Genomic DNA, 26,208 nt, shown 5'->3' on the forward strand with positions numbered 1-26,208 from the left:
AATCTCCTCAGAAATATTAGGTTTCAAAGGCGTCAAAAGAATTACAAATGGTTGCTCTGCACACACACACACTTATAAACACACGCCAATAATTCTGCAGCTGGAAAAATGACATCACCTCTCTACATTGTTACCTCCAGTAACTGATCTGGAGCCAGAGCTGCAGGGCTCTGCACGCTCGGTCACAGCGTAATCAGAGGACCTTTTCACATTTTATACTTTGAGATTTCAGCTGTTATTATCTGGAGAGAAAGCCGTGCCCTGTGTCCGATCGCAACAAAATACTGTAGCTGTGAAGTTATTTCGGGAGTTCAAGGTTCTGGAACTAAAAGACCCGATCATTTTCTGCATGGAGAGCGTTAGATGACTGACATTAGAGCACGACTTCTGAGACTTGGAAGGACGTGAAACTCTCCCAGTTGAATCATTAAGATGAGTAACTGTGTTCTTTGATTTAAAAAGCCAGAGGTACAAGACCACGCACATAAAAAACTAGATTAGAGAAGTAACTTTGACTCCTACGTACGTCCCCAAGTTACAATGATGAAGACTTGCTGTCTTGAGAGAACACATACTGGTTGAATGATAGTGTGTAGAGGCTCAAGGATCAAACCCTGGGGCTCACAGGTCATGGTGGTGATCATCAACGACAACAATATACAGTAGCCTCTGCCTTCAGGATGTGAACCCCCTGAGGACTGGACTATAGTAGATGATAGTCGACAGTATTTTATGGTCACAAGTACTAAAGGCTGCACTACAGTTTGACCTGAATTAGGCAAGGCTGCAACATAATGTCGAACTCTTATCAACATGGGAGTGGGCAAATATGCTGCTTTATGCAAATGTATGTATATATTTATTATTGGAAATCAATTAACAACACAAAACAATGACAAATATTGTCCAGAAACCCTCACAGGTACTGCATTTAGCATAAAAAATATGCTCAAATCATAACATGGCAAACTGCAGCCCAACAGGCAACAACAGCTGTCAGTGTGTCAGTGTGCTGACTTGACTATGACTTGCTCCAAACTGCATGTGATTATCATAAAGTGGGCATGTCTGTAAAGGGGAGACTCGTGGGTACCCATAGAACCCATTTTCATTCACATATCTTGAGGTCAGAGGTCAAGGGACCCCTTTGAAAATGGCCATGCCAGCTTTTCCTGGCATCCTTAATATTGACATTTGAGAAGTTGGAACTAGTGTACTTGCATCATCTTTTGTTCAATAATTATCTGAACAATTATTGATGATCAAAATTGCAGATACAGATTGATTGTCTAATTACTATGGTTTGCCAATTTTAGGGGATAGAAAGTAATAGGACAAGTTACATATACTTAGATAAAGTCATCATATTTAATATGTGGTTGCGATCCTTTGCAGTCATTGACTGTTTATGGCCTGGACCACAGCCAGCATCACTTCCTGCTGATTTAAGAGGTGAAATATGAGTGTATTGTATGTGTCATATGCATGTTAGGCATTTAGCTGATGAATCACTAAGCTTGCAAACCACTAACCATTAAGAGGAACAGAACAAAGAACAGGAGATTGTTTTACAGTCATTTATTTTCATCTCACCTCTCATGCCTCCCCAGCTCTGGGAATCTGGGTCCATTTCATCCTCCACCATCTCAGCGGTCTACAGGAACAAACACACACACATGCATAATGGGCTAAGTACAGTGTCACAGAGCCAAACCATGGATATGTATTACTATCTGTATGTTGTAGCTGAAAAAACATCACACCATTAAGTGCAATTCAATTTCCGTTCACACTTTGAATTGAGATTGAGCACTGTGTCATTCTGTATATGAGCAATGTGCTTGCACTAAAGGATCCTGTATAGCAAGTATAATGTTAATCTCCACCGTGTCAGCAACACTAACCAGTGATGTCAGCGAGTGAAAAATAGTTTAATATACATGAATCGGCCGTCGTGGCTCCTGAGCCTCTCATTTCCTCCTCTGCTCTGTTTTTGTCTGCCTGTCCTTATCCATCAACAAACACAGAGGGAGAGCAGCAATATTACAGTATCAGTGGATGATAGACTAAATACACCCCCCACCCATAATACACCAGAGCCTTGTCTGTGTGGAGGGAATGGCACCGACTGACCCCTGTGTGTAATCTGATACTAAAACTGAGAGAAAAGCTCGGCAAAAACTTTTAAATAGTCTTCTACTCTGAGGTTTCCTGTGTTGATTAGTACGGAGTTGGGGGGGATGTGCAGGGGAGGAAAGTAAACATATAAAGATGGAGGCCTATTTGACTACTGTAACACATCTGGATACAGAAACAGCACCACCTCGTGGTCTCAAAGACAACAACGACACATCCTCCAAACACCTCAGGTCTGCTCTTTCTCTCTGATGGAGCAGCCAAAGATTTAAAGGTCCCTCTAATCTAGTCTGATGTGCTCGGTCTGGTGACTGGCACTCCCCATTCTCCGTCATGAGTCATGAGGGTAAGTCTCCAGCAACTCCAGCAACACTTTGGAGTATTCAGAATAACTTTATTGTTGGTGCCAACTCGGCTTGTGGCCTTCATCTTGGGTCAGTGTTGCTGGAGTTTTTACCTCCTCAGACGTTTCCCTTCTCCGTGCACCCTTGGAGGTAGAGGGATGTTGTGCCAGAGATCCCTACTCTGAGGGTAAGACAGCCAAACATAAATCAAGCGCACCCCCTGCTGTGGCTCGAGCCATGCCAAAGGCTTTATTGTGCCAGACTAGAACTGGACGGGAAACAAGGAGACACTGAGGCTGGTTGAGATTTCACTAGAGTTATAGGGTATTGTGTTATTCTAGCTTGGTGTGTAAATGTGTGTTAGATAACTATTTGTATAAGGTAAAAAAGATGGGTGAAAGAACAACTATGGTTTATTACAATTTTGGTTTGACATTCATAGCTCTGGCCCGTGTTTTTATCAGTTCTGATAATTATAAATATATAAAAAATAAATAAAAATAGCTCCAAAGGGTCAAACGATCAGACAGATTTGAAACTAAACCCCAAATTACTCAAACGTACAGTATTTGGAAAAGAAAAGAAAAGCAAACTAGTATTATTACTGGGGCCGTCAATCGATTAAACTATTTAATTACAATTAATCACATGATTGCCCATGATTAATTGTGTTTAATCGCAAATTAATCACACTGTTCAAAATGTATGTAACGTATTCAATACTCTTATCAACATGGGAGTGGGCAAATATGCTGCTTTATGCAAATGTATGTATATATTTACTATTGGAAATCAATTAACAACATAAAACAATGACAACTATTTTCCAGAAAGCCTCACAGGACACTCGTGGGTACCCATAGAACCTATTTTCATTCACATATCTTGAGGTTAGAGGTCAAGGGACCCCTTTGAAAATGGCCATGATAGTTTTTCCTCGCCAAAATGTAGCATAACTTTGGAGCATTTTTTAGCCTCCTTTACGACAAGCTAGTATGACATGGTTAGTACCAATGAATTCTCTACTGTAGGTCTTCTAGTTTCATATACCAGTCTTCACTCTAGCTTTGAAACTGAGTCGGCTACAACCTAAATATTAAAGAAATTAGTGGCGTTAAAAAAAATTTGCGTTAACGTGTTATTATCGCGTTAACTTTGACGGCCCTAATTATTACCCAAACTGTGTGTTGTAAACATCCTTCAAGGTTTAACCACTTCAAACTTATCGCAAGGGCGACGGAAGGGCCATTGGCAGAGGAAAAAGAGTGAGTGATTTTACTGCTGATCATGTATGGGCGGCATAAAACTGCATATATCTTCACCTTTTATTTTTGAAAAAGAAAAAGTAATGACTTGATCAACAGCAATCCACTTTTTGCATTGATGTGCACTACTCTGTTTGTTCCTTAGGGAGCCTGTTTATTTGTCTACTAAGTCATATTTCTTTCTTTTTATATTTTAAAACAATTTTGAAGTGACCCAATAGTGGCTCTAGCTCTGACTAAAGCAAGCACTTGTTCAATGACAGTCTTTGTCTGATCTGTCTAAGTTACAGGAAGGACCATACGTGCTCTTTTCCTACTACAGTACAATGTGTGCTGGCACACCGATTTGGCAGCTCACCTTATAGATGCCATTCCTTCCATAGCCGGGTAAGGATGCAGACTTATTGTAGGGGAAATCTGCCAAGATAAAAAAAAAAAAATCATTCTCATGTCATGCTTGAGCTATACCCGTCGATATCTTGAGAACTTGAGATTAACTACTCACTGGGCTCGGAGGTGTCGGTGGGCAGACTGCAGGTCGATTTGCGGGGATCCAGCTCTTCTGGACCCATCTGTCCATCAACTTCACCCTTCAGTATCATCCAACTGGTCCTCTAGAGAGAGAGAGAAAAAGAGACAGAGAGAGAGAGAGAGAGAGAGAGGTGGAAAGAAGTGATGGATGATGGCAAAGTATGAGTTAGTAAATTAGTAAATGGATGTACAGTATTTGTAAAGTTTAAGAAAATGACTTGAAAGAAGAAAGAGCTTCACACACACACACACACACACACACACACACACACAGACCCACCTTGCTATCATCCCCATCCTGCCAGGATGTTCTAGAAGCTGTAAAACAGGCAGATGTTAATGTGCTGGAGAACATCTGCCTCTCAGCTCCTCCGTACTGCTCTACAGTAAATCACCTCTGGACCATGACATCATCATGCCATCTACAGCGAGCTGGGTGGATATAGACACTGACATTTGTGTCAACACTGTACGTGAACAGAGGGCTGCACTGACATTTATGGAGTCTGACCCATTGGTCACCAGAGCAAGATATCTTAACAACTACTGATTACTGATTGTCACGTAAGAACATTGGTTAATGATCTGAACCCCTGGCCTTGGTCAAAACTTCCCCTTGATCCACGACAACAAATGGCTGGATTTCCATGAAATTGAAACAACTGAATGGGTTTGATGAATCTGAAACAATCAATGTGAACTTACAGTAGACAATGAATTAAGAAAAGCAGGCTGTTGTAGCTACTCTGGTCAGTTAGTGAGGCGCAACCGGAGTGTTAGCGACAGGCTAGAAGCTGTGTTGTATTGAGGTGTCTGGATTCATACCTTCATATTAATATTGAACATTCTAGCTCTCATTAGGCTACATTTGTCCTTGTCCCCTCATCACTCCTTTTTATATAGTTGTGATGCTGAATTGGACGTTATTTCAGCAATACTACTAGCTGTTAATCTCTATAAACAGATTGACGTGTAGAATCTGTAGGCAACGGGACAAGATTTTGGCATCGGAAGTGTTCTGGTTTTCGTTTGTAGTCCCGAGTAGTATTGACCAATGCAGGTAAACAGTCTGTGTGGAGAGCAAAAGAGGTGGAACACATTGGCCGAAATGCAATCTCGAAACCGTAGGCTGTATATAAGAAGTGGACGAAGTCACCGTGACGTCATCCATTGGTTTGCCGTTTTGAAGCCTCGAGTTCAGCATTTTGACCGTCGCCAAGTTGGTTATTTGCAACCAGCAGTGACACGAGAGATAGGAGCTAAGTACGACCGACATTTTCAGGTGACCGAAAAGGTTATAATTAACTTTCATGAACTGAAAACACACTGTGAAAGGGTTCAAGTTATAAGACGAAAACACGGACAACTCCGTGGTAGCGACCTGTCAATCACAAGGTAGCCCCTGCAAACTTAGCCTGTTTGCATGTCGAACAAAAATTGTCTTACCTTTGCCATTTCTTCAACATACTGTACGTTAAAATGTCTACTATTGTTCATCGTTATGTGAATTTGGGCGCATGAATTAACAATCCAAGAGCACAAATTAATTGGACGGCACAAATTTGTTTGCACAAATTACCTTCCCTTTCCTTTCTTTAGGAACATTTTAAACACATATGATCACCTAACATACTGCATGCTAAAGCATTAGCAGTTATATCTAGATAACTTTACTGAAAACCCTCTTATTATGTATCAGATATCCTGACCAATGGGCCAAATTCCCACAAAAGTAACTGTAAATTCAGTCCACGTAATTTCACTTTACACATCTCCAAGGTTAACGCATTAGGAGTCTTTACTTGGAACAAAGTAGATCAAGATTTCTTTTGGCAGACGCCTTGTCAGTGACCTCATGTCTGCTTGGACGCATACAATCAAGATGCTGACAGCCACTTCTTGCATCTGTAGGACTATATGCCATATGCAGCCGATTTACTTGTCATATTCAATAAAGGTGAATATTTCCTTGGGTGATAAAGCTGATAAGAGCTCCTCGGACTCCTATGTCGATGCGTTTTGAGTTACACCGTCATGTGCACATATATCACAACACACAAACAATGGTTAGGAGAGAGACACACATAGATTGAAACAGTGATCGGTGCTATACGCTAATGACACCACACAAAGTGAATCACAACCACTCACAGTGGAAATCACAGTCACATCATCGTCACTAAAACCGACAAATGAGCTGGTGAGATGAATGCAGACATGCATGAACGGGGTGAGCAAAAACACCCAACAGCCCCAATTCCGACCATCAGTCCTGAAAGTGTTGCAATTGTCAGATCAGATATTGAAATTGAACAAGAGGGAAGAACGCTCTGTTCCCTCTCATTAGGGTAAATGTACACTGCATCACACGCAGCCATAAACTGCTGCTGCACAGCCAGTTGAAACTTATCAATCATGTTTAAATCTGGCAATCAGTGATGCCACAGATGGGTTTTTGCATTTGCCACCTAATGCAAAACATCTCCTGTGACATCACTGATTTTAGGGTGCGGTTGGAAATGCAACATACCGTAGAGGCCAGGGTTTGCTTTCTTTCATTAAAACCTTTGGGGGTTGCAAAATTCATTTTTTGTATTGCATCTTAATTTTTTCAACCTTGATAGACTTGTCTAAGTTGATTTTATAACACAGAATGGGTGCAGTGCTCTCACACCAGCCGTATGCATGTAGATCCATAGAGTCTACTAAATGAGTGGGATAAACAGATGACCGGCAGGCGACATGCAACACATCGTGCAGAGACCAGACCAGACTGTTAAGAGGAAGTAGACTGTACCATGCTGTTTGTAGATGGGGGGTTTTCTATAGATATTATCTTTGACCAGAGTCTCTGAAGATGTGAAACGGACGCAGAGGAAAGAAAATGGAAGAAGCCAACATGGGAGGGAGAGAAATAAGAAAGAAAGAGAGAGAATGGAGAAAAAGAAGCATGAGTTAGCAGTTATTGAGGGGATGAGATATTTCGGAGAAGCAAAAAGGGAGTCGGGGGGGGGCCGCAGTATAGCTGGATTCAACACAAGACATTTGTCATTTTTTTATTATGGCACATCAGAAACATCAGCACTTTTAATATTATGCATGCGACATCATCAAAATATATCAATGTATTGTTCTTTGTTGAATGGGAGGTTATAGATGCAGAACAATTCACTCAAAGGGTAATATCAGAAACCACACATGGTCCCCAGGCATCAAACAGTCTACTTCTATTAGCATTAATTAGAGATTGTCAAATAAAAAAAAGAGACCCTAAATCAATAATATAAACATCAAAACAATGGAGAAAAAAGTTGTCTTGTTGCATTAACTGTATTGCTAGGTGACGGACAATGTGGACAGTATGTTTTTCCCCCTCAGGCTGATCTAATACATCTTGGAGTCAGTGGACCCAGACAGGTCTCTGACAGAGATGCTTAGTAACAACTGTCACACATTAAAGCCACGGCAGAAACATGACTCACAATAAAACAACCCACGTGGGGTCATTTCCCTGGCTTGTTTCAGTGTCTGCCAGCAACTGAAACAATATCCATATAAAAGCAATAAGGACGATGGCCATGAAAACCATTAAGTGGATAATCGTTGGCTGGTTTTTCCACTTAACCTGCTTTTTTTTTTTTCCTCTGCATGACTGACAGTGTAATAGTCAATGGGAACAATATGTTGGATCAAACAGATTTGTGAGACAGTGAAAATAATGAAGGATATACTGTTTCGTCAACTCCTGTCCAAATGGCGTGTAAATGTAATACTTAATGGTGCAATTTCATGGCAGATCGTTGCTGCGTCGAAAAGAAAATTGCTTTGAAATTAGCAAACGGTAGGGAATAAAAGAGTCCAAAGATATACAGAATACACTCCATAAACCGAAGGCACTGTTCACTATACAGTACAAAGACATGGGGCCTCATGCAAGAACCGCGTACGAACCGATCCAATCTTAGGAGGCACGAACGAGTGATTCAGGGAACATATTTTTGGTAATGAAACTGGAGGACATGACCGTCTATGTCAATGATGAAATCCCACAAACACGCATCTTCTCATGTAGAAGTGCCATTCAAAGTTGAAACAAGCTATTTACCACAAGTTTTTTTTTCAGAATCAGACTTACTGAACCTCTCTGAAAGTGAGAGGTTTAGGATAAAAATACGAAAATGTTCTTGCACAAAGGCCCATATCCAACACATGTTGATAGCTTCACAAGACTTATCCACATGTACCTGGAGTCCAATGCACTGGAAAATAAGTCTAATTTGGTCAAAACTATTTGTTAAACATATAAAGATCTTTCATAACCTCCATGGGTTGAAGTTTTAACCAACGCAGCAGTTATGCAGTCCAGCCAGCATCACTATTGGGTGAAATAGAGATGCAACTGACCAGGAGGTAAATGAAACCTTCAGATTGGTTTTTAAGGTACTGGTTGGTAACCTAAACCAAATCAAATCATTTAATAACACTTATACAAGAGATTCTAATAGTAAACATTGGCACCAATTCTTTTTGGAAAGCTTGTTTTTTTTGTTACCGTCTCATATAGTTTACCTTGTAAATTCACCTCCGATTCGCTGATGACAGTCTACTCTACAGAATGTATAAAGATGTAGGAAAAAATTGAAAAGAAGTTGAGTTGCGAGCCAAGCGGTGCGGTTATGGCCTACCTGGGACGTGGAAATGCCGGGGAGCAGCCACGTATGTAGAGGAAGGGGATTTGCCATCAGAATAGGTGGATAAGCTGGGGGTACTCCGACCACTTTCACTACCTCCAGGTGGGGAGGACAGGGTTGGGTGGGCGTTGGATAAGAAAAGGCAAAAGGGGGTTTGGGAAAGGGATTGGGAGAAAACAAAGGATGAAGGGGGGAGGGCAAAAAGGCAGCGTTAAAGTAAGCATATTAATAACGCTCAAATATGAAGCTGTGATTATCGTATTGATGCATGTGACTTGATAACCCAGCCGTTAACTGTCAATGTCTTGAACAAATGCACTGAATTTTTGGCCTACTGACCTGTTAAGTGACTGTTTTAGCTACTAAATAGTATGTTAGTATGGAATTTCAGACGCAACCTATGAATTGAAAAAGATGTTCGACATGACGCTGAGAGCACCCGGGGGAATGTTCTGACTGTATGGGAACATTTTCTGTTTCACAACTGAGAACATTACAATAGAATACAGCTCATTAAAGCTGAAGTAGGCGAGATTGGAGCAAATATGAGCATCTGCAAGATTTCACAGACCGGAGGAAAACAAGCAGTCAGAGCTGACCTGAGATCTGCTGTCTCTCTATCTGCACTCGCGAACTCCGACCAAACGGTCAAACTAGGCAGCGCTGATCAAATATGAATCAATATTATGTTACGTTAATGCCTATTTCTCTCCTCAAATGTTTTCAGAATCATCTTGTAGTGTACTGTTTAGCTGTAAAATGAGAAAGTTTGTGACCCAGCAGCCATGTTGAGATCAGGTTGAGATGGCTCGAAGGTACTGGTCACATGACCGGAGCACAGCCAATAGGAACGCTCTCTCTCTGAAATGACCTGTGATTGGTCAAAGTCTCCCGTCACGGACTAGATCGTTTAAAGCCTGAAAACAGAGCCATGAGGAGGTGCAGAAGTCTAGTTATCTCTCCAGAACACTTGAATTACAATATGCTGAAAGGTTAATATCGCATTTTTGCCCAATGATGCCAGAAATATACTGCCAATCTGCCACTTTAAGTATAAAAAAAGAAAACAAACATCCTGTGGGTCCATTCATTGTATATGGAGCAGCTCCACACTTTATACACTATGACATCACAACACGACTAACTTCTCTGGTTTCTGGCTTTAAGAGAGAGGAGCTCATGTTCACAAATATTGATTGAACTTTCCTAGGCCATGGAAATAACATACTGGAATTCTTAATTTAGGTGGTGTTCCCCTTTAAGTGCAGGTGCCAAACGAACGCCATTAAAAGCTACCCTATGTGTATTTGTTTTATTTGACAGTTTGCCGACTGCATTGCATGTGTGTGTTGTGTATCTATGATCGCAACCGGGGTCCACCCCATTGTGTTACATCACAGGCAGGCTGGGTGATGGAGTCACTGACACCCTTCAGGCCAAACGAAATAAACACTCTACATCCAGAGTTTTGAGTCAGAAACAGAGAGAGAAAGAGAGATTAAGAGAGAGAGAGAGAGATTGAGAGAGAGAGAGAGAGAGATTGGGAGTGTTAGCTGAGTGAACACACACTCTCCTCCCTTCAGACGCAGAGGAACCATCAGCAGCGATCTGGATGCAAGTGGATGAGATCACTGACATACACAGCGGTGCTGTTAGTGCCGGTCTGAGTGATCTCCTATACACATACACACAATCACACACACATGCCCATTAAAAAAACACACACACATACACACCAAAGTACTATTAGTGCAGGTCTAAATGTAGGGCAGGTCCTCCATAAAACATCTGGAGCTAGTAGGTGGTGATGGAGAGTTAGGGAGGAGATGCGTTATAATTCATGTGAACAGATTACACATTCGACAAAAAGGTGGAGGCCATTCATTAATCAACAACCAATTACACAATAACAAGATATAAAAGACGGGTTTTGGATCATTAAGAAGAAATCAGGGAAATAAAAACATGCATTATTCATCCTTGCATCCTAAACTCTCCCTCAATTTCCATCATTAGACAACACATCTAAATAGGAGTGTTGCTTACTACCACAGTGACTTCTAGGAGGAAACCTGATAGCTCTTTAAAGCATGAGCCTGTTGCATGAAAACAAATAGCCCTCTTTCACGGCGTGTTAGGAACCGCCAGGGCCTGAACAAGGCCAGCGGCGCACACTGTGTTTCATGCCACTGCAACTGGCAACCAGACCCCAAATTACTGCTTGGCCCACTCGAGCTATTTCATTCCTCCGTTCCCCCCCCCCCTCCTCTCTTTCATCTTCCCCATCGGAGAGAACTCCCCTCTCAGCCCTCTCCACCCTGTCATGGAAAAACCACCAAAACCCCTGGACCGCGTGTTCGTGATTTTCTGTGCAAAGTGGAAGCTCGTGCTGTTTCCCCTCTCTACTGTATCTCCTCCTTTTAATCAGCAAAGGTCCAGGCAGGCATATGTCAAGAAAAATATGTTCCTGCTGTAAGGTTCTGTAAAAGTTCTCACTCTACATGAGAACGTCTTGGTGCTGTAGGAACTCTTTAAATTACGGCTGTCACTTTTTATTCAAAATTTGAACTGTCACACTGTAAAAAAATTTTTTATTTATTTATTTGTAATGATCTGTTTAAATTAAGAATATATTTATTTATTTATTATTATTTTATTTTCTCATTATTATCATTTTTATTATTATTTTTCATTATTTATTTATTTATTTTATTATTATTATTTATTTATTTTTAAATTAAATTAAATTTAATGTATGTTGGGTTGGTATCTTTGTGAGTCTGTCTTCTTTCATAAAATCAACGGATTTTTCTTAAATTTGTATGGTAAAAAAAAATAATAATAACAATAATAATAATAATAATAATAATAATAAATATAATTTAGTTGCAAAAATAAAATTCATACTTTCCTGAATAGTTGTTTAAACTGATGGTGTATTTTTAATTACTCTTATTTGTTCAGTGCTGATGACATTTGCAGATGGTGAATACACCAGATGTAAGGTAATGATGCTGACTAATCTCTATATTTTATCTCTTTGGTTTGCAGATCAAACATGTTGGTATAATCCGTAAAAAACGTTCTTGTCCCCCTGCCTGCAAACCTTAAAGTGTCTTTTTATCAGTCATCAAAACACAAAGTCTGCACTCGCCTTCAGATTCAAATCAAGGACGAAAGCAGGTTGACACTAAAAGGAAAAAAAGTCTTGACACGACAACGAACAAGTGTTCATTCAGCAAAAAACAACGTGGTAGATTAAAGGTCAAAGGCAGGCAAACAGGTCAACAATTTGAACAGACAAGCACAAAAATGAAATCCCCCTTAACCTTTTCTCCTAATGCCGTATGTATCAGGGTCAACCATGCACGACAACAACCACGTCCACAGACACACGTGAACAGGGCAAGCAGAATGAGACCTCTGAGCGGTCCTACTAATGTACCAACACCACGATATCGGACAACATCACAGAACCTGCTGACCATTCCACTGGGAGGGGGGGAAGGGGGGACACAAAGAAGAGAAAGACTACTGGTGTTTTACCGTTAGGAGGAGGTAAACTGAGATGCAGGGATGTCCTAGGTTTAGGGTCAGGTAGGGGGTCCTGTTTGAACCCTGGTGGGGGGGGGATGGGGAGAAGATGAAGCAAAGGGAGGTGGTTGGATAAGCCTTTCTGCAGGGGGTTACAGCGTGCAGAGGGAATGTATACAGTACCGGTTTGTGATGTTGATTTCAGGGAATATGTGGTATGGTGAATAGCATTAGCAGTTTTCATGGCTTTGGTTCAAGAAATGAGGAAAATAAATCTTCATGAGTGATCAAACAGTGGTTATAGACCCTAAACGCAGCGCACACCAGATCAGGCGTTCTGTTTCCCATTATTATGACTCATGGCTCTATGGTGAACCCGAGAGACCCGGGGTGTTAGTTTCCAACACATGGTTAATTTGGTGCTTCACCACAGCCCCATGCCGAGTGAAGTCAATTGTCGTATCACAGCACTCCATTCTTTTAGGACCTTTGGTCTCAGTCAAATACAGAGAGGACGGCGCTTCGCTGCTGTTGGGAAACTTGTTTCATTGTGGGACCACACTGGAAACCCCACTTTTGGGGTCTCCCCTTTTTAAATATTAGCTTTTTGGTAGTTCTTGAAAAGGCTTTTTGTTTCTGTCTAAGGACAACAGCAATGATTCCAGCAAGTCGTCCGTTGTCTGTATTGGACCAGGTCTCAGTCTCAGCGTGCTCTGATACCTCTGATGTAAGGGATGTAGTTGTGCTGCTGCAGCATGGCCAGGGTGGTGGGGTTTAGGTGAAAAGACAAGCCTGTACTGCCACCTACTGGTGTGGGTGAGTACGTGCCGCCACCACCACCACCACCACCTCCACCTCCACCAACACTCCCTTCAGCCGCAGCAGAATAGTACACTGGGAGGGAAGATGAGTCCCTGGCCCAGGTGGACGGGTACTTAATGGCACCCATGAGGGTTGGAGGCAAAGGGAGAGTACTGGAGTCACGGGCCTGGCTGCTGTGTCTACCACCGAGGTATACCTCAGGCCCTGAATGTCCAATCAGATCACAGGAAACATGTTGAGTCAATGGATACAAATATAAAGGTAGTACGTTTCTGTATTGTTAAGGTTGTTTTTTTCGCAATTTGGCATGGAAAACACAGTGAAGCCTTAAATATTGATCTCAAAGATGTAATGTAAATGTGAGAAAAGTATAATAATATCATAATATTGTGTTTGTGTACAAATGAGAGGCCTTTTTTTATTTACATAGTCGTACTCTCCAACATCTGGAAACACTTTGATGTGTCAAATCGATGGACTTCCCCTTTAAATAACATTTACTTTTCAAGCCAAGCAAGTGACTCGCCAGTGTTTACTTAATAACCTTCTATGCAGATGACACACTGAGAAATATGAGATATAAGATACGTATTGATTTTGGCATATTATTCTTGCATACATAATCTAGATAATTTACCCAAATTATTTGCCTATAGAGTATAAATAAAGCCAAGTTCACACATGACAAGCAGTTAAATGCAGGATGTATATAAATGGAACAACATCCAAATATGTTTTGTTTTTTTACTTTTAAATACATATATTTGTGGATTTCTATTAACATTTATTTAAAACAAGAAATATCTGTTATATATATTTGTGAAAATAATTTTTTTATACGTGAATTGTTTTTTACATTTATATACAACGGTAACTATTTATGTGTGTGCATTGAAATTGTCGTAAAGCAGCAGTTTCACACTATCTCCAGCACATCCTTCTGCTGGCTGAAAAATCAGTGTAGGAAGTTTCACTACAAGGTAGTGGAGTGTCGGTACTGGTCCTAGGCCAGTACAATTCCTAGTAGGGATTCTGAGACTCTTGATAAATTATAAATACATCATTTAAGCAATGAAAAGTAAATATTTACAGTGGTTGAACATAACGTATCATCCAATGAACCGCTGTCGTCAGGGGGAAAAGGTTATCAGGAAGTAAAAATAGTAAACTTGACAGCCATGTAGTTTTCAGATCATCCAGTGGGTTTTTGAAAGTGTAATGTAAGGGGTTGTAGAGTTTAATCAAGCTGTAGAGGAGCATTTCATTTCTGGTTTTGGGTATTGTCACCAGCAGGAAGTGATGAATCATTTGTAGCAGATGTTTTCTCCTAAATACACTACACTTTTCCCAAACCATCGTGTTCCCCATCATTCACTAAGAAGAATAAACGCAAGAGCACAGAGCGATGTGTGCGTAATATAACAAGAATCATGGGTAATGTGATCCTTCAAAAATCAGAAATATAAACTCAAACTTTTCACGTAACAACAGCAATATATGTATGATGGTCTTGTGTGTCATGTGTGCGTGAGGTGGATACCTGGTCGGCTGAAGTTCTGGGGGGATCGGCACGGGGTGTAACGTCCGTAGCCTCCCAGGGAGCTGTTGGAGCTGGGGCTAGAGGGCCTCCGCTGACGGGGGGACTTCTCCCCATCGCCCTGGACGCACAAAACACATGAAGAATGAAAAATGTCAGCACTTCGATGAAAATACACGTCAAAATAACACATACGTCAGGGGAACTATGGATATTGTTCTGTCCCAAAAGCAGATCAGGTTAATTCAAAAACAGGAATCAGCAAAGTTGATGAAGGCGTGTTACACTGAGGAAGGGTGAGTGACATCCACAGTGAGACAGTGCATCATATTACCTCAGTAGGAGTAGGAGAAAGCAGCTGGGGGGACTGCAAATGAAGAGGGGGAGAAAGCCAATGATTAGCACTAACTCATATGTGAGGTTATATGAGTTAAGCATCCAGTCATGAGCGTGATCATTCAGCTGTCAGTGAGTCAGCACGTCCACCGCGAGGACAGCCCTGACGGATGGGTGAGCTGAATGAAGCGCTATGAGACATTGACTGCACTGCAAAGGGAATGGCTGTTTGAGAGAGAGAAACAAGCATGGTGGTGCTGATGAATGACTGTTACTGACTTCACTGTCAGAGTGGGGGGGTGATGATGGAGGGATCGAGGTGAAAAATGAGCAAAAAGAAATCTGGCAAAACGAGAAAGTTTGCTCAATCAAGTCAGGTTTTCATCGAGTGTGAGATAGAAAAGCAATGCAACCTTCTGTTGATCGATCAAATCTCTTAGAAAAACAGCCACTCTTGTTTTCACCACATTCTGGATATTCATATTAGAATATACTGTATGTGGTATATACCTATTCAAATTAGATGTATACATATATTCAAATAGCTAATATCAGCCAATATTAGTCTAGTGCAGATATGACAGTTTTTCCTCGCCAAGATTTTGCATGGAGCGTGATTTAGAGCGTATCGTGTCATTTCCACCACTGGATTAGAGGAGTGAAGTTAGGAGAGAAGGAGTGAAAGACAAGAGAGCTGTGAGGCTTTTCTACCTCTCCGTAGTGCCTCTCCTCAGACGGGTAGCTGACGTATGGAGAGTAGGACAGCATGTCAGGCCTGTCGATGTTATAGATGGCCTTGGTCTTTGGAAGGGCTGCCAGGTCCTTGTAGTCCAGCATCTCCTCTCCTAGTTTGGCCTGGCAGAGAGCAGAGAGGAGAAACCATTCGTCATTTATTCACCATGTATTAACATGTTTTCTTATGTATAAAAATATTACTACAGATCATTTGTATAGAGAGAATGCTGCAGGAAACAGCTTACATAGATGACTCTGCTGGGAGAGCCCGAGGCGCTGGAGGCTGGGACTGAAGCAATGCTCTCAGATGAAGTCCGGGTCACCTGAAACACACACACACAATTCCATTTATAATTATGTAAAAGAGAGAAAACATGACTGAATGTATATTTGAAAATGTTAAAGTAGTCCTTTAAACCATTCCCTAAATATAAGATACATACATAGATACATACGTATCACACAGTGGTGCTATTAGTGGGCGATCAGCACCAATCACAGTTATTGTTAAAGCACACAGGCCTGATCATCAGTTATGTGTGTCAAGCTGTGTGACTGTTACCCTCTTCAGATCCACGTGATATATCTTAATCCTACAGATGCAGGTACCGACACACATCACTCATCTCTACTTGCTCGTTTAAAGTGTTCATGCACAGACTGATGAGCAGCGTGTTACAGCATCATCAGTCACCGAGCGGTCAGAGAGCCGCTGCTCAACATGAAGCACACATATATAGTAGTATAGATCAACCCATGCAGCAGATGGTTGTTGTGGGTTGGGTGAGGGTTTGGGTAGGTGCGGGTACGGTACAGGAGCACCAACCTGCTGCTCAGGGACCTCATTGAACTGTATCCGGACCTGCTTCTGGGAAGGAGAGGGGTTATGATGAGGAGGGTGGATGGGAGATGGAGGAAGGGCAGATACTGGATGGGAGGCTGCGGCGGCTGCTTATGCATAATGCTTACTACCATTTGTACTCTTAGATGCTGCTGGAACTATTTGTAATCTTAATACTTTTAACCTAAATACTTAAAACGGAGGGTGATTTTATTCAAATTGCATGTGGACTCAACTTGACAGCTTTTATAGCCTCTGTTTCAAGCAACTGATCTTAAAAGCAAGACTGCATAGTCCTAATAAATCCAGACATTTATAGTCTAAAGCTGACTTTCAGTAAATGCTTCAACCTCAAAATAATGACCTTATTGCTGTGTGTGACAGTCATATCAGAGTTTCTAACGTGGGTGGGAGTAATGGACACAATATGTTTGTTTTATTGGTGCAAATGGTCCCCATCTGTAGATATGCACTTTTTAATGATACTGCACAATGTTATAATTTATAGCTAATTATTTTGTGGACTCCCTGACAGAGCGCCAGAGTGCTAAATAAATGTATTTCCAGTGATAACATTTACAACTGCTCGCAATACTGGTCTAATAATCCTTTTATGCTGTGCAAAATCAAAAGGACCGGTACAGAGAAGTGTCTGTGTGGGTCTCAATGAGAGCTAGTCAATTTCTCAGTAGTCCACATATGATAAAAGCTGTCAAAAGATTTATGAAAAAGGTCTTAAAACTTCCTAAAACTAAATCTTTTTGGTAGTTTGAAACAGTAGGTTGCTTTCTTTACGGAATAAAAACTGCAAAAAAAATGTATTTTGCATCTTTACAGCTTTCAGTTTTCATAAATTAGTTATTAGAGATATTCTTAGCCTTCAATTTTAGCCAATCTTATCTCCCTATTTACAGCTGTACAATTAAAAATAACATCTCAAATCTTCCAAAATGACATTCAAGTAACAATGTTTTAGTTTTTTTTATGTTTAGGCTCTAATGTGGATCTATTTTGCTTCCATTTGAGGGTTTGTGACAAATAGCCTCAAGCATCTCATCATATCTTTTGACAGGTATACAGTAGTTGTGGCTCGGCCGTCCTTTCACCCACCTTACTCTTCTCCTCCTGCTTGGCTGCTAGTCTGCATGGAGGATGCCAGATAGAAGATCCTGAAGACACAGAGACAAAGAGAGGCAGCTGTCACATTGGGATCGTTTCCAACATTTCACATGTGTCCATTCACATTTTAGAATTTGTTCAGACATTCATGATCCTCACACGATGAATTATAACATTATAGTAACTCATGTGTATCATCCCACCCAGGCGCTCATTAGTGCACACTGCCATCAGACTGTTCAACAACAGTAGAGACCACAGACAGTCCCACTCAGTCTGATATCACCACTACATCTTAAGCTCTTCTTTAGCTTCTTATTGTCTAATAATAGACAGTCATGTGTTTTAGGAGTGCATCCTTTGAGGTCAGGCAGATCCCTGATTGGTTTGGAGCTATACTGAAAGATAAGATAGCTACCAGATTTGAAGGTATTTGTCTTGAGCCCCAAAAACTTCTCTTACCTTGCAGGTACATTTCTTCTCCCTCTGCAAACATCAGCTCACAGCGGGCACAGCGGGCACATGTGGGGTGGTAGTGCTTCTCTCCAGCCTGTTGAGCATTAAACAAGAACAGGTTATGACACATGTACGCATTGTTGGTTTTGGTGTATTTAGGGGAATTGTTAAAGGGGTACTAAAGCAATTAAGAATTTCACTTCAATAAGTTGGGGGACTTATAAGAGACAGGTAAAAAAGAGCCCAGATATACTGACTTTATAGTCTATAGGAAAACAGCGTCCTACACGTCCCATAATGCAACTCGATAGCATTCCCTACCAGATAAATGCCAACGTTTTTCAAACTCTCCACTACCAGTGTGTGTTTTCTGATTTTGTATAATGTCCAAACTCAGATAACTCGATGACATCACTACATAAGTACTTCCATAGTAAAATTAGATTTATAAAGATCAGTGGAGTGGCTCTTTAAAACAGAAAAGAACCAATAACAGCAATCTTTGTCCTTTAAAATCAGCAGTAGAAAGCCATTTCCACTAGGAAAAGAAGAAAAAAATAGATACAAGGTTACAAATTATTACAAAAATCAGTCAGTTTGACTTTTTATCTAATAATGAAGAAAGTCCAAAATCAAACAAACTTGACCCAGTACCTCATATGATTTTGAGTTGTGAGTATTTTAAAATTATTATTATTATTATTTTATCTTCTTTTTTTTTCTTTTCCTAGCAGGATTCGTCTTCCGTAGACATATACACTTTAATAGAAATGTCATAATTAGCTTATTAAAAAGGCTGATGCAGCATAAATAATACAAAATGACAAAGAAAAATGTGTGTTTTATTATATAGCCACAAGGTGGAACACTTGTGCTGAGTAAGGAGCACTGCAGTTGCATTCAGTGCAGAGAAACATGGGTATGAAAGCCTTCCAATCAAATTGAGTTTTTTTTAAAGACTTACATACTTGTGACTGATCAATATTCATCAACAGCAAAGGAAAAAATCCAAGATACATACACTAAACATTAGTTGTTTAGCAGCTTCAGATTGTCCGTTAACAACTCAAACTGTCCAAAGCTTCCAGCAGATTTTCCAATAAACCAAACAGTGAGTAAGCAGAGAGCAGACCGTGTGTTGGAGTTGATATTACAAGGCTTGACATTTAGAAGCTAACGGGGGCAGATATGTTATCCAGAGCTCCAGTAAGAACCCACAAGGCAGTGTGAAAGGAGGGGGGTCGTCATGGTGATGGATGTGTCTGTGATATTGCTTTTGAAGTTATTGTGTGAATTGTTTATGGGCTTGTGAAACCCATAGGGCCGATGGGACATAGAGGTCTTAAAGGGGTCCACGTGGTCCTCTGAGACCCAACCTGCGACCCCAGTTGGGCCGGGTCCAATATTCTGCTGCCAATGTTGTTCTATTGGGAACTGTTTGGGTCTAGTTATCCTAGGGTCTATTCAGATTGGGTCTGACTGTGCTTGGGTTCCTCTGGATCCAGTTTCATGTTGGGTTTGGGTAGATTTTCAATGGGTCCATATCAGATTGGGTCCAGCGCTTTGGACCCATGAAGACCTCTACAACTGGGAGCAACCATCGGAGGCAGTTTTAGTGCCTTGTTTAAGAGCACCTCAGTAGTAGCCTAGTTGTTACAGTTGAGTTGAGCTATTCGTTTTCCAATCATGGATTGAAACTAGCAAATCTTTGTTCCAAAAACCTGATATTCTCCCCAAACCACCTCCTTTTTAACACGTCATTCAGTCCGTTGGGTAATCTGAATACCATTCCACTTGTTCAATGGTGATTTTCTCAATAGCGTCTTACTCTGTTTTGTGTTGTGACAACAAAAACCATCATTGGAATCATATATAATTATCTCACTCTGTTGTGCAGATTTTCTTGTTGAAAACACGTATGATTGATTGACTCAATTATAAACTAAACGACTCAAGATGGTACTTCATGTCGTTCTTTTTCTCTTCTTGCGAAACAGTCGTCTGATGTCTGCCGATCGCTGCCTCCCAAAGGCCTGATTACGCACAATCCCTCTGAGGTCCCTCCGCTTTGCTGCGTCATCTCAATATGGAACGACACCAGAAAACAGGATGTCGACACCCTATTGCTTGAATAACACCCTACATAATCTGCTTATCTGGACCAAATGGGCAGCAGATGGAGAGAGGAAGCAACCAGAGACATGACCAAGGAGCAGGGAGACTCCAGGTATTATTGAGAAGAAAAACATAGGTCAGATGCTTGTTGAATATTGGCAGCATGCTATGGATGCATTGCCAAAAGCTCATAGTTGAACCGAACTGAAACAGATAAGATATACAGAGGAAGTTGACTTAAAAGCCCGGATCTGGATTGAAATTCAAACATGGAAAGTAGGAAAGGGCCGGAAAAGAGATAGCGCTGCAATCAAATCCTTCCTTTGTCAGAACTCAAGGCAGCACGAGGGGGAAAATGATCATATTCAGTGTCCTTGCATTAGTCAAGGAAGAGGAGGGGGGATGAACTTGAAAGCTGATCATTGGATGTTTTACTGAGGGGTTGAGGCTGAGACTCCTGCAGAGTTTAGGGTTTCTGAACCAGCTGTAGTAAAGAGCTGGGAGAGATCGAGTGGTGAGGTTTGCAACGAGCCGCCGCGTCATTTTCTACCTCTTTATTACCCCCAATTATATACCGCTTCCTCAAAATGACCGTCTCTCTAATGACCCGTCCATATAGCCTCATCCTGCAACTGCAGAGGCAGTCAGACGAGAGAGGTGATCCATTTAGAAGATTGGAATAGATTTCGGTGAGTCGGCTACGGCACAGACACACAGAGAGAGTCAGTGATGCTTTTCATGGACTAGGTCAGTCCTTTATCAAGTCAAGTGCACCTACAATCCAACACAACAGAAATTCAATCTATGATAATCTTTGATAACGCACGCTTCTAAAGTCTCTCCTCGGCAGTATTTAGGGTCTTACACTTGGTTGTACACATCGAAGGTGACAGAAGTAGCTGAAGAATGAGAACAGAAACCTTGAGAGAAAACTTGGTCTAATTCCACATCTCTGCACATCTGGCCAATCACTGCGTAAAGTGGACTTACTGTTGGATTGTCTCTTTGAAAAGTTAGCCTTCTTTCCATTTCTGCCGTGGGAAAAGGTGCCGTTAGTCGATCTGACAAGCACTTTGGTTTAAGCATACTGAAACCTTGCCTTACAGACTCTATTCCCGGGGGGGAAAAAGAAAACTTCCTGGCAACAGATATACCTCACAAGCATGGGATTCTGAGAGTTTCCTAAATAATTGTTACATTATGTGCAGTTATTACATGATGAGTTGCTACACCGCACCTTTTTGGTGATCACACCTCATACTGCTGTTACAGTGCAGAGGTCCTAACAGCATATCCAAGGAAAAAAACATCACAGCTGATCTGACTGAGGATGATTTCTGGGAATAGCTAAACTAAATACCAGCACGGCCACGGAAATGAGCCGCTGAGCAACGAAGATGGAGGCACAACCTCAACCTCCTCCAGTTATTGACTCCACACAAAGCGCACTCTTTGATCTCAACCAAAATGTCATGACATTTTGAATGCTCAGTGTCTCTGTTAACTGTTTCAAAGTGCAGCCCAGCACAGGTAGAGAGGCTGGAAAATGGCTTCTGAGGCATCTGATTTAAAAATAACACAGGATACCAACTGTATTTATTAAGCATGGCTGGATCTCTCAGCGGAATTATAGGAAGTTTGATTTCATGTTTTTTAGTTTGCATGTAGTATAATCTTTAATATCATACAATATGAACGTGAATTATGAACTTCACCTCGCTTCCCAGCATTGGACGCTTCATGGGCTGCCTGTAGAGACAAGGCACTCGGCGCCTGATTGGACGAACGCTTTCCCTCCATGGGCTGCTGCTTCCAGCTTTCAAACCGGAAACAACATGACGGCTCGTTTGGAAACTTTCTTCTCTTATATCACGAAAATAGTTCACCAAAATGTGTTAATGTGAGAAATAATCCATGCAGTTGCTGAATCTGCCTTCATTTTGGATCGACAGCGGTTCGTTTTAAAGTTTCTAGGGAGTTTCCAGAGGCGGCGAGTCACGCCGGACGCCCCTGATTTTTCATAAAGTAGCCTAGACCTCGACTCTATGCAAATGAGGAGCGGCCAACGCGGCGCCCCGTCTCTCGAATCGCGCCGCCACGCTACCAGAATGCATTGCACGACTGCTTACATAGACAATGAATGGGAAGCGTGGAAAGGACGGAGGCTTTGGACACGTACCGTAAGAGGTTAAGGAATGAGGTAATGAAGGAGAACAGAAGTGAGGAAAAACAGGTCTTGAGCAAAATAAACATAAGATACTGTAGGAAGTGGATGATGTCATTTACACACAAACACACACACACACACTGAGAGAAACACAGCGACCTGTTCTCCAGACACTGGAACCTGAGAGGTGTAAATGAAAGCAGAGAATGGGAGAGACCGCCATGTGATGAAAGAACAGAGAGAAAGAGAGAGAGGGATTGTTGTCCGGAGGTCACAGCGGGAGCTTCCAGACCCCCTGTCTAAAAGCTTTCTTCTCCTCCTCCTCCTCCTCCTCTCATCCCTCTCTCCGCCCAGGGAGAGTATCCCATGTCCCATCCCTCCATCACTGCACAACAACAGAGTGCTTCACTAGAGCTACATTGCCCTGCCCTGCACTGATTCTACCTGCCTCATGGACTCTTTCTAATCCAGTCCTGTCACTCTCTCTCCTCACTCCTACTGGACTGTCTTTTCTTCACCACTCATCCTGCAGGCTTGAACCTCATGCATGTGTAGTTTTTAAGAGTATATACAGTAGTTGCTAAGGGGAATTCCTTGAATGGTAAGTATAAATGGTTACGACGAAAGTCAGTATCACAAAGTCATCATTTCTAGAGGATCACAACACGGACACAGTACTGAGTTTCCAATAAAGTGACAACTAGAGATTAATAGCAACATATTTATACATCACTACAATCACTTATCTCTGCTTACCATGCTAATAATGTCTGAGATATAATAAACATTTTGATTGAACCATGTTTCCACTCTGGTTTCAAACAGGGTCTCTAACAAACAGGGATTATAGTTGACCTACAAATAACAGGAGAAACAATGAATCTAGCTGCACATGACAGTAACTGCACTCAATGTCTTCTGACAATGATTGGCTCAGGATACTCTCCAATCTATCAGGATCACATGATGTTAGTATCAATATGTTTACAGTAGAGCTGTCAAAGTTAACGTTGTAATAACAGGTTAACGCAAATTCGTTTTAACACCACTAATTTCTTTAACGCGTTATCGATCTTTTGAAAGGTAGTGGTGTAGCGGCTCAGTTTTAAAGCTGGAGTGGTATTATATGAAACTACAAATTCTAAGGAATCTATTGGTACCAACCACGTCATACTAGCTTGTCACTAAGGAGGTTAAATAACGCTCCAATCGCACGCTAAATTTTGGCGAGGACACACTGTCATGTCCATTTGACCTCTGACCTCCTCCGACACTGGTCTGCTCTCCACGCACCACACCAGGCTGCGAACTTTCGGCGACAGAGCCTTCAGCGTCGCAGCCAGCCCCCCTGACCTCTGAGAACTCTCTCCCCTCCTGAAATCAGAAATGCTTCATCCCTGGACACATTTTGTGTGCCCTCTTTGTAAAGCGTCCTTGGGTTTCTTGAAAGGTGCTGTGGGTATTTTCTAGAACAAGAAACTGTGTAGCTTTCTTTTAGGCACACAGAGACAGACCGTAGAGTGAGTGACTATGAATGCATGAACTGCCTGAGGAGGACAGGACGACCAGGAACAAGGAGAGGTAAAATATGTGTGTGTGTGCAGGAGAGATGAGGTCAAAGCCATTAGCCCATAGCCAAAAAAGAGAGAGAGAGAGAGAGAGAGAGAGAAAGAGAGAGATTGTGCTGAATAGCCAAGCAGGCCCAACAACAGAGGAGATGGAGGCTGGTTTGTTCCCTGAGGACCGACACACAGCAGGCTACTGAGGGACGGGTGCATAACCTCAGCAGAGCTGCCCCTCTGTTCCTTTTCCTACTCATAGGGACATTTACTTATTGACGATGTCAAACTTCGTTAAAGTTAGGAGCTGGTCCCAGATCTGTACATACGCACAGGTAGCTTTTCTAAAAGCATTTCTCATGTATTTGCATTAGCGGAGCATAAAAATCGGATTAAATATTAATGAGTGCTTTGGGGAAACGGGGTCAACGCTGGAATCCGTTCAGTGGAAATATGAGAAGTATAAAGAATGTAAAATAACAGGATACATTATGCAAAATAATGACAGTAGAACGCAGGAAGAACAACAAGATGAACAATGCCATTTAAAGGGGCATGCTGCATGATGCATGGTGGATGCAGGATCAATACATAAAGGGGCCTTATACCAATTTAACATGTCAAAGTCAACTGACTAGTTATGGGAAGCACTACTCCTCTTTATAAACAGACGGTAACGTGTCTTTTGTCGAGTCTGAGATAATAGATTTGCAAAGACGAAGGGAAGTAAAAATCACGTTGATTTGTTTGAGAAAAACTTCCTGTTGAATCATCAGTACAAAAGATGAGAAGCTGCATTAGAGACTATTTGGTTCTTTGATAAAAAATGACAAGCTTGTGTACACACAAGAAGTTGGAGACTACAAATGTATAACAGCCAGCCTGCGTTACTACAGGGGCACATTAAATTGAAAAGACATGGGCGTATACCAGGCAGGGAGGCTCTACAGAAAGACAAAAGACGCTGTTGAGTTGTATCATCTCTTTTCAAACTGTCTCTTGTGAGTCCCGTAACTTTATGGAAATGTGCTCTCACTGTCATTTGTGGAATATCACACAGTATGTTTTTGTCTTTCAAAAATCGAGCAACCTTAGTTGCATTCAAGTTCATTTGTTTTCTTAAAAAGTGCTTTATGTCTGTGTATCTCTCTCTTATCTAGCTACAGTTTTCTCTGTGTATTCTATCAATAAATCCATCATCATAATTCTGTCTATTCACCTGTTTCCTCCCTGTTTCTCTTTCCATACCTCACCTGTTTATCCGTCTAGAGAGAAATTGTTTAAGCTGTGTTTGAGTAGTGCTTCTGTAATGTTACCTCCAGGACTTTTCCGGTGATGTACTTCTTGCAGCTCTCGCACTGGATGCCAAACATGGCGTGGTAGTCCATCTCGCAGAACGGGATCCCATCCCTAATGGAACAACACAGGACAAGTCAGCAGGACAGGAGACGGCGCAGAGCATCAGATACACTTCACATGTGTCAGGAGACAGGACAGAGCATCAGAGACACTTCACATGTGTCAGGAGACTGTCAGATCATCAGAGTCTGAGCTGTCCGGGTGGAGCTCCTGCTGCACACATCCGTTCTCTATTTGTACCAGACTTGACCAAATAAATAGGTGACAGAAAGTATTGTGACATCCAACACTAACCCTCTGATGACAGCTTCAAATGCAGGATCTCTCGTCACAGAGGTGATAGTACAGTATTAATGAAGTAGTTACAGAACCGCATACAGCAGCCAAACCGACTCACTTGCTGATGTACTCGGCATTGAGCACCTTGTTGCAGACTTTACATTTGAAGCAGCCCAGGTGCCAGTGCTTGTCCAGCGCTACGAGAGACTGTTCATTCTTAAACTCCTTCCCACAGCCACAGCAGTCTGCAGAGAGATGATGAAAAGCAGAGGATGAAATGACACTAAAGTTGACTTTTCTCTGCGTGGAAGAGTACTTTGGTTTCATTAAGCAAAAGGACAACATGAACATTGGACACTATGGGTGTCCTGAGGGTGGAATG

The 26,208-nt window shown here is 41.6% G+C and overlaps 1 protein-coding gene across 8 annotated transcripts in view; it reads right to left on the reverse strand.

Annotated features, from left to right (window-relative positions):
• ablim2 (actin binding LIM protein family, member 2) overlaps positions 1–26,208 on the reverse strand; it is an 84,651-nt gene that overhangs the window by 5,824 nt on the left and 52,619 nt on the right. Inside the window, exons 5-20 of one of the 8 annotated variants that reach the window (XM_074623554.1) lie at positions 25,945–26,071; positions 25,505–25,598; positions 18,354–18,441; positions 17,883–17,941; positions 16,758–16,799; positions 16,177–16,254; positions 15,908–16,051; positions 15,195–15,227; positions 14,864–14,981; positions 13,222–13,527; positions 8,962–9,063; positions 7,074–7,127; positions 4,557–4,594; positions 4,251–4,359; positions 4,104–4,162; positions 1,594–1,654 (exon numbers count right to left, since the gene is read on the reverse strand). In XM_074623554.1, the coding sequence (XP_074479655.1) occupies positions 1,594–1,654; positions 4,104–4,162; positions 4,251–4,359; positions 4,557–4,594; positions 7,074–7,127; positions 8,962–9,063; positions 13,222–13,527; positions 14,864–14,981; positions 15,195–15,227; positions 15,908–16,051; positions 16,177–16,254; positions 16,758–16,799; positions 17,883–17,941; positions 18,354–18,441; positions 25,505–25,598; positions 25,945–26,071 (1,512 nt within the window). Of the gene's footprint in view, positions 1–1,324; positions 1,655–4,103; positions 4,163–4,250; positions 4,360–4,556; positions 4,595–7,073; positions 7,128–8,961; positions 9,064–12,513; positions 12,586–13,221; positions 13,528–14,863; positions 14,982–15,194; positions 15,228–15,907; positions 16,052–16,176; positions 16,255–16,757; positions 16,800–17,882; positions 17,942–18,353; positions 18,442–25,504; positions 25,599–25,944; positions 26,072–26,208 lie in introns of those variants that run through there. The other 7 variants (XM_074623547.1, XM_074623552.1, XM_074623550.1 and 4 more) reach the window with 7 other exon arrangements.

This window comes from Sebastes fasciatus, chromosome 22 (genome assembly GCF_043250625.1).
Source record: "Sebastes fasciatus isolate fSebFas1 chromosome 22, fSebFas1.pri, whole genome shotgun sequence".
Classification (NCBI taxonomy): Eukaryota; Metazoa; Chordata; class Actinopteri; order Perciformes; family Sebastidae; genus Sebastes; species Sebastes fasciatus.